This window comes from Plectrocnemia conspersa, unplaced genomic scaffold (genome assembly GCF_051122295.1).
Source record: "Plectrocnemia conspersa isolate PC_06_02 unplaced genomic scaffold, ASM5112229v1 ptg000007l, whole genome shotgun sequence".
Lineage (NCBI taxonomy): Eukaryota > Metazoa > Arthropoda > Insecta > Trichoptera > Polycentropodidae > Plectrocnemia > Plectrocnemia conspersa.
This window is the reverse complement of record NW_028277171.1, coordinates 4,933,091-4,942,920: the sequence shown is the minus strand read 5'-3', so window position 1 is coordinate 4,942,920 and position 9,830 is coordinate 4,933,091. Positions and strand designations below refer to the sequence as shown.

At 31.7% G+C, this 9,830-nt stretch overlaps 1 protein-coding gene across 1 annotated transcript; it reads left to right on the top strand.

The window, feature by feature from the left end:
• The first annotated feature begins 6,286 nt into the window (after positions 1–6,286).
• On the top strand, positions 6,287–6,909 carry LOC148233718 (immediate early response 3-interacting protein 1). Its single transcript, XM_088188710.1, has 3 exons — positions 6,287–6,433; positions 6,573–6,674; positions 6,748–6,909. The coding sequence occupies exons 1-3, from the start codon at positions 6,346–6,348 to the stop codon at positions 6,801–6,803; spliced, it is 246 nt and encodes an 81-aa protein (XP_088044836.1). The 5' UTR covers positions 6,287–6,345; the 3' UTR covers positions 6,804–6,909.
• Positions 6,910–9,830: the final 2,921 nt, after the last annotated feature.

Genomic DNA, 9,830 nt, shown 5'->3' with positions numbered 1-9,830 from the left:
TTTAATTTTTTCAACAGTAATTAGTAACGTATCATGTAGTAATATCGCTCCAAGTCTGTTTGAAAACATAGGATGCTTTATGGTTTATTTTCTATAAATGGTTTCAATTTCTGTAACAATCTCGTTTAGTTTAAGAAACGATCGATAATAATTTTTACACAATACCACCATATAGTCACAAAAGTTTTGTTAAGATGCAAACATGTTTTCGGAACATATTTTGGATTATATATTCTAACTATTGTCTTGATCTTTTCGTGTTATCTTCGATAACACATCTCAAGTAATAATTCTCCTTAATAAAAGTTCTTTATTATTTCTGAAAGCTAATGAAAAATACACATTAAAATAATGTTTTGCCATTTGTCAGTTCGTGCGGTACCCAATTATATATTTTTTTCTGCATTTTTCCTATAAAATTCAGATGTAGCTTTCGTTTATATTATCTAACCTTTGATAGTATTTAGTTATCGTAGATAATCCATTTTTATTAGGGTAATAATTCACTATAATAATAATAATGAAGAATAGACCACAAAATATTATTTTTGCCTTTCGGTCAATTTGTGCGGTACCCACTTGTATATTTTTTTGCATCTTGCTTATTGCATTCAGATGTCATTTTTGATAATTTTTTTATTTTTATATATTACAAATATGACCATTATAACTAGACAGGTTTTCCCAATGCCTCATGATAGTCATTATACAAATAAAAAATAAGGTGTAATATTAATAAATGTAGCCTTTTATTTACAGGCTAGTCTCTTGACAACCAAAAATATGACAAATCTCATTTTCTTTTAATTTCAATACCTGCTTTATCATTAAATCGAAGTTCAATAAGTGACTCCTAAACCTTTGAGGCTCATCTGGTACATTTGTAATTTCACATTTAAAGGGATCTACAACCCAAATTAAAAATAAAAATCTTTGAGTTTGGTAAGATGACCATTGGATTCATCAACTGAACCCCACTTGTACTTATAAAAAAAAGTTAACGCATATCAAATTCGACTTGCGATTAAAGAATTTTACATGTTGAAGAAAAATTGGGCTCCTTTGTTTAAAATTCAACACCGTGGGAGACCACTTAACGAATTAACGTACGCGCCATAAATTATGAAGGATTAAATATTTATCGCCTTGAGTATAAATAACTCGCGCAACTGTTTTTAATCTACCTTAACCAATAAATTATTAAAGTCACACTTATCGCACATTTTGGCGATGTGGATAAAAAGTATTCATGTCTGCTCGAACGTCACCCCTAAATTACCGACGAAAGTATTTCTGCTTAAAACACCTCCGCCTAAACTGTAAGAAAATTCCACCGGGCAAGAGGATTTTAAATTGGCGATGCTGAAAGGTAGTCGATTATCGATTGACCACCGTCACAGCGACTTCAGATCTTTCTGTAAAGAATCTGAGTTTATGTGAATACTCTGAAACACTTTCAGGTTATTAATTGCCGCATGTATGTCGTTATAAAAAGCAAAAAGAGCTGAGGACCCGGATTGGATTCATGTAGTACTCCAGAATGAGTGAAATACTCATTGGAGCGACGATTTCCATAGCTCACATACTGACGGCAGTGACTTAAGTAGCTTGAAAAACAGCAAACAAAACCGTCCGAGAAACCGTTGCTAAACTTCGAAGAAGTAGCTCATGACAAACTTTGTCGAGTGCTGTTTTAAAATTCAGTATGTCTATACTGAATTTTAATGTATATAGTCTTATATCGACCTGGATTTTGTCACCGCCTTCGAAATGCATAGAAGGTTAGTGATCGTGGAACGACGCGGACGAAACCCGTGTTGTTGGACAGTGATTGTGGATATATCTGTGAATAATTATATTAAACAACTTGCCAAGTGCCGAAGGAACAGCGACCGGTCTGAAGTTTTCGATACTCGATTTATCATCCTTTTTGTGGATCGGGGTGACTTGCAAACATCTTCAAAAATCAGGAAATGATGAAATTTTAAGCGATAAAATGGATCAAGGAGAATAACCTGACAGCCTTTCAATAAAAAGTTCAGTCTTGTAGAACCGCGATTTAAGCTTGTCAAAACCGTACATTGTTTCTAAAATTTCGTTTATGGCTAAAACTGACCACCAGCTAGACTGTGAGGTTAAATTGTCTCCATTGCACAAATGCATGCAATTGCAAAGCAATATAGGTCGGTCCCGACGCTCGGGAGAAATACTAATGAAATAAAATAAAATATGTAGTACTATGGAGGGTGGGTCTCGCTTATCCGGCCGTCTAAAGCTGAGTGCCCGCCCATAGGGTTGAACTCGTAAGGCCCAAGTACTGGTAACGACAGTGGCGCACGCGAAGGTTACTAAAGTAGTTATACTCCTGTCTCCATTGCAATCGGGAGCTGAATGTGATTTGCTATATACGAAATAAAAGTACTCCACGATATCTTTATAGCCATCGAAAGTTTGTCTACAGTGACGCATCACTGATATTTTCTACTTATCGTAGAGAATCCATTTTTTATCCCATGTAATGATTTTCTTTAAAAATATTTCTCTATTGTTTCATAAAACTAATAAAGAACAGACTTCGAAACGTGCTGTTTATGCTTTTCGGCCAGTTAGTGCGGTACCCATTTGTCTATTTTTCATATTTCCTATGGCATCCAGATGTCGTGAAACAGTTATAAGAGAGACTTCTTAATCTGCTGCAAGTGTATGAGCAGTTTTTATGGATTAACTTCAACAGTACTTCTTAATATTTCTTCATTTACAGCAGGCGGAGATCATTTACTTCTACCAACGCCAACCAACGCCTTACGGTTATTTGACTAGCAGTACTCTCGCCAAATCCCAAATTATTATTTCTCGTGGCCTGCCTCGCATTGTGTTTCAGTTTGAACTCGTACAAAAAATGGAATATTATGTCGACACCATAATACACAAAAGCCCAAAAAATGTTATTTGATAACACTTGATATAAAACAACCTTGTAGTATGTATATCAAGATGTAGATCAACAAGTTTTTTATAAGATGCAACATTAAATTTGACTATACATCTCAAAGATAATAATCTATACATATACTTCACAATCGGAACTTTCCAATATATATATAAAATATTAACATAAAATCGAATGAAAACGGCACTAATTATTTTAAACATTAAAACCATGTTTTATGTTATGTACATATATGTATATTTATGTTATGTACATATATGTATATGTATGTATGTACATCTACAATACATAAATGCGATATTATCTTGAGAATGGATAATTATTGATCAATTATTAAACTCAAACATAATGGTTCATCTCATTTATTAATTTTATAACATACGACTTAATAATAAGTCATAAGCCCAAATGATTATATTTGTATATGAATATTTAGAAAGTTAATGAAGAGTGAGATTCTTCTCACAATTGAACGTGTGATGTTGAAGTCAAGCGATAATGATGCATTTTTTCCAGCATCATCATCATAGAAAGGGAAAACTTCGATTGTGCCTAATTTTCGTTCATGTTACGTAAAAAAAAAGATTTTCCGCTCGGAAAATTCTCCCTTACTACAAAATATGGCGTAACCATTACATGAAAATTACACAATGAACTCATTTCGGCCAATTCAATCACGACTTTAATTTCGACACAAACCCATCTAAGTCAATTGAACTTTCTATGACATTTCATTTAATTTTTGTAATAAGATAACTTTTATTATTCTCAAATCGGATTAGGAATACGTTTAAAAATGTATCTTTTTTTAGCGTCAAAGTCGAGGAGATCTGATGGTTTCCTGGAGGAGTTACGTCTCGTTATCTAGATAATTAACAGTAACTGGTATGGCACGATCATTGTATAGGAAGTGAATCGTAACTTTCATCCTTCTCCGTAACCGCCATTACTCGTCGAAGAATCAATCGGAATGGAAATTACTTTTTTTCTCTACTTGGATAATATGCACCCATCATCATCGGTAAGCGTGAAGTTTAAAATGTTCAATTTCTTCTTATGCGCTCTGTAATAGCGAATGATTATCGTTAAAAAGAGAGGCAGAATGGATTCTCGTTATACTATTATACTATATTAAAAAATATGTATAACGTTGATTATATCACGAACCATTAGTTATTATCCATGCATATGGGATAAACGTAATATAATAATTACGTTAATACAGGTATTTAACTTTTTATGTGCTTATATATTATGTAATATACTCTAATGCACTGATGTTAAAGCTCAAGTGAATTGGAATACTTCTTGAGTAGGTGAAATTAATAATATAAAGCATAAATTTTTCACTTATTATTGATATAATAATTTAAAAGATTTCTCTTAAAATATATTATTCCATTAGCTATTTTCTAAAAATAAACACACATTAAAATCAGTCGATGAAAATGTTAGGTTTGTGAACTAGATAAATTAAAATCCTACAAAACTAAAATGTCGTTTTTTCTCGGCATTGCAAAGTAATGTTTTGTATATTTTCGATGGTCCCTGGAAAAGCTTTTAACTACAAATTATAAAAAAATAATTTAAAAATTTACATTGAATCTACATTTTCACCAATGCTCAAAAGAAGCACTGCACACTCCGTTCCAGCCCTTAGTCGTGTATGGCTACGCACACAATAAAATATCAGCTCCAAAAATAAAAAGAAATGATACTTATGTTTTTTAAACTTTTATAATAAAAAAGTATATCGAAAACCTAAAACAATATCAAAAGAGGCTACAAATTCATGCTTACACATAATGCGTCGCTTCAGAGTTTTTTTGTAAAATGAAAAATCACTAATCTTTTAGCCATAAAATTAATATATGAGTATCAATATTAATGTTTAAGGTTTGAGAACTCAATTATATTTTCTTGTATTGCTGATTTGACGGATGGATGGTGACGTGTGGCACCTAGATATAAATTGGGCCAATGCAGTATTATATTCAAGTATTACATAATAGTTATACTTTAAAACAATGTGAAAGTTCGGTGAACGAGACACCGCCGTACTTCTGTCGAATTCCGCCAAAGAATCTGCCGTCACGTCATTGTTACCAGAATGCCGCCAAGTTTCGGCCATAATGAAATAAAAAATAAATACATTAGTAGCCATCTATAATTTATTAACCCTTTCAATGCTACGGACGTTAAATGATGTCAACATAAGATGTTCGACCCTTGTTATAGTCGTCTATTGACGTCAACCGTTTTACGAGCGTTTTATGAGTTTTAGGAACGTCATATTGAAAAAATAATGGAAGGAAATATAGTGCCATCTCTGAAGAAAAGATGAGATTTGGGTTTTATATATTGGTTTTTATTTTCGTCATGACGCTCCTATACAAACTTCGCGCATCAGTGCTGCCACATGTGAAAACACTTCCGAAATACGAGGGATTGACGATTTTGATCATGTTACCTCATTGAATAACATTAGTTTTACTCACAGTATGCGTTTTTTTGTCGTGACCGTTGCGTTTCTGTTTTTTTTATAGTTTTCGATTGTTATTTTTGTATGTTTTAACTAATTATGGAAGGCAGTTTTGAAAAGAAGCCAGATTGATATGTGAGAATAAAAAGATAATTTCACTAAGAATGAACATTACATTATTACTAATTTTTCAACTTATAACTCCAAATATAGTGATATATTTATTTTAAAAACAATTAGAAAACTTGAAATATGAATATCGGGCGAAAGGATAACAACGCCTGTAAAATATAATAGTGTTTTAATTTTTTATGTTTTAAATTCAGTCATCTACCATATGTAGTAAGCGTCAGCAGTTACAAATGAAATTAGAGATAAACAATAAAGAAACTATTATTATAAAAAAATGATATGCAGCAAATCAATTCACTATATGACAGCTCTAAGCAGCAAACAAAACTTTTATTTTTATTTATTTTTAGTGCCTTATTCTAAAATTTCCCATAAAATATTATTCCAAAAAATATATCGCAATGATAGCTGAATATTATATTTATCTGTAGCATAGAAAGGGTTAATATTATTATTTAATATGCATTAAAAATATATTTCACTCTTTTTTTAAATTTTAAATAAACTTATTTAATTAAAAAATACTAATAAAACATTATGTTTAATTGATATACATATTGTCATTTTTATTATAGTTTACGTTATATTTATAACCCTTTTTCTAAATTTATAATTACTAAAAGCTTAAAATAATTAAATATACATTAAACAATTATATTGTAATTAAAAATATTATTGTATTGTTACGCTTTTAAAATATTTGTCTATAGCCAATATTTTTGACGTTAAGACGTAATTGCTGTCTGACGTTTACGCGTGTAATGCGGTGATAGTTGTCAAAATGTTTACTTTGTGGAGTCTTTTTGAAGCTTCTTTACTATGTTTTAACGCAATTTGCATTCTCAACGAAGATAGATTCCTAGCTAAAGGTATTACAACATAACATTATGTTACAATAAACGCTCTATTCTTTACAAGTCACAACTAACCAATCTACCTGTGACAACTTAAACTACTGTATATCATTTAAAGTAAGTTATTCTTATACTTCAAGTAATTTGTTTTCAGTTGGATGGGGCAGTACGAATCAAATGCAAGGATATGGTGATCAACCCACGTTCAAGGGTCAAATGCTTAATTTAATTCATTCAATTAGAACAGTTACCAGAAGTATAAATGCATTTAATATGATAAAATATTTTTATGTTAGTCAAGGTAACTAATTCGTAATTTTTATTTTCAGTTCCGTTGATATTCTTCAATATAATTACAATATTTTTTAAATTACTTCTCGGATGATTGTATTAATTAACTTCGTAACTAATGTTTATATTTTAATATGAATCGATGTAAAAATGATATTTTTGAAGTAAAAATTTTAAAAAAATAAAACATTTTCTATCAATTTGTGTTTTTTAATAATTAAGGCACATACATTTGTGGGGACCACAGATAGACGATCACATTTGGATATGGAAGCGAGGAATAAAACAGTTTCCCATGTCTAATCAACCCCTCGCGGACGCGCGGACTTACTAATCAAGCGCGACAAAGAAATAGGGGAGCTTTCTGGAACAGGGATACAAAAATTAATAACTGCTATTTTAAGTCCTCATAATTAAAATATTCTTGAGAGAAGGCGATGAAACAGTTTTCCATATATAATCGACCCCTCTCCCACACATGGATCTGCTAATCAAGCGCGACCAAGAATTAGGGGAATTCGCAATCAGAGCAATAACATTTTACATCTTCCTGGATTAAAAGTAAACAAACTAGTTCAAAACCGACAATCCTACGCAAAAAGGGAAACGACAACTTACTTTTAATACGTCACGGATTATTTTATAATAAAATCCAGGATAAAGAATATTGCACCTTGCAAGGGAGACGGTATCGTGAGAAAATATAACACTTGCGTGAGGACCAAAAAACTGTGGAAAAAAGGACGATATTGCGCAATAATATTGACGGAAGTCCACCATATAAGGGTTTGGAGTTTCCATACAAGAACACATCACTTGCCATCGGCACAGGAGCAAGCAACTTCACCAAAGTCCATCCTACGCCAGCGAAGACTTCCGAGACGCCTGCCTGGAACTTCGTCCTATCGCAGAACCCCTGGATGTCCGCAAGGAGCATCCACCACAACAGGAGCCGAGCCAAGACCGACCCTTTTTAGAACGCGAGCCGAACAGCTGATATTTTGGCCATCCAGCACTATCCGTGAACTTCTCTCAAGAACTACGGCCAATATTTAAGATAAATTGTTGTCACGTAAATATAAATTATTGTCAATTTATAACGCAAATTTGTACAATTTAGTAGTTAATAAAAACCTACACATTTATATTTTTATTTAAATTACAACAATTGAAATATAGTCATACATTTTGAGGAATAAATTGTTATTATGATATAGATACAACTGTGCTGTATCTATATCATAAATGCTAAAATACATGCTGTGTTCATAAAAATAAATATGAGAACGGCTGCTTTTCTTTGGACTTTAAGGTATTGTCTACGCCTGTTCTGTGAAAGCTCTGCATGGATTCGAATTCCAAGTTCAAGTGGAAGGGTAATTTTATAACAGCCTTACAACTTATATACGACCAGGAAAAGGGGAGGAGGTTAACATCCCTATTTTACATTCACCAATCTGGAAGATTTGGGGGAAAAATTGAAATATTTGTTTTTATCTGATATAAAATATGTTATTAGACTATTTTATCCATTTGAGCAGCTGCTTTTACTTGGGATGTCATAAGTTCAGCAACAGTGGAATTTGTGCTTGACCGAATCAGAGACAGTATTTGGTTAGAATATTTTTGCAGTACAATCTTTAAAGTGCATATTCCTTTGTTATTAGTGTTAGCACAATAGATCATGTTTTAGCGTTAATTGCTTTAGCGTCGTTTTCTATTGTGCTTTATTTCTTTTACCAGCAACGGTAAAATGGAATTTCTTTGGTTTAAACTACTAAGAATAATATTAATTAACTTTATCAATAAAACATATTAGAATTCAATATTGGCGATAATATAGAATATGTAGACTACCAGTCAAAAGTTTAAGACCAAACTATTTTATGTTGATATCTTAACATAAATTAGATAAATTATAAAATACAATATTATATGAAATATCAAATACATATTCATCATTAAACTTAAAATTACAATATTAAATAGTATTTTTGAAAGAAAAAATCGTTAATTCCTTTAACATAAAAAATTCTACCACTTTTGGATAACACATATGTTAATACGTACATATGTTAGCTCACTTACTCTGTAGTCGTTCACATAATACTTTTTGGAAATTTATTGATTGCTGGTGAATTTTTTGATCAAGCTCATCCCATAAAAGTTCAATTAGATTTAATTCTAGCAATTGGTGCAGCCAAATCATCATATTTTATAATGTTCCTTATTTTTCTTTTATTTGTAGAAACATTCTGCACAATTAAAGAGTGTTGTCCTGTTGGAAAATAAACACTGGCCTATTAAAACGTCTCTCCATAGGTAGCACTTGCTATTCTAAAATTGTTTTATTTTTTTGTCTATTTTTACTAGGTTTTCAACTCCCGCTGCTGAGAAACAACCTCTCATAACTACGCTTACCATACGTCCCGGTTACGCAAATTTTCCGAGATGACCTTTTTTTTGTTCTCCCAGCATCTCGTCATTCAACCTAGCACAAAAATTTCTAAACAACTTTTTTTTAACTCTCACCAAAATGTAAAAAAATCCGAAATTACTTTTTTTAGCTGTGTCGGTTTAGAGTTTCATATATGTTAGCACAATACAGTTAGGACTCATTTTTTCGCTGATTGTTCGTCTAACAAATATTCTCTGATTTGATCCAAACATTTCGAATTTTGCCTCATCAAACCATAAAATTTACTAATCTTCAATATTATAATATCAATGCTCAGTCGTACCTCTTTTTTTCATTTTCTAGTCGTAACAAATGTTTTTTGGCAACAATGCAACCTTCAAGTTTCGTTACCCATACTCGACGTTGAACGGTTGACACTGATATTTTTTCAACACCCCTCTTTTTCTGTTGCCGTAAGCCATAGCAAATTTCTGTTGTCGTAGACCTTCTATATATTTAATAATTAAGTAATAATTCTGTTGTCTTGGACCTTTTATATATTTAATTAATTTAGTAATTTTAGGACTTCCAGATCGAGGCTTATTACAATTTAGTCTTGTATCTTTAACTTTCACGCGCCCATGCTATACTGCTTTGTCAGAGAATTTCGCAAGAGAAAGATAGGCGAGAATATATTTTTTTCTCTCGCACTGATTCGCTGGT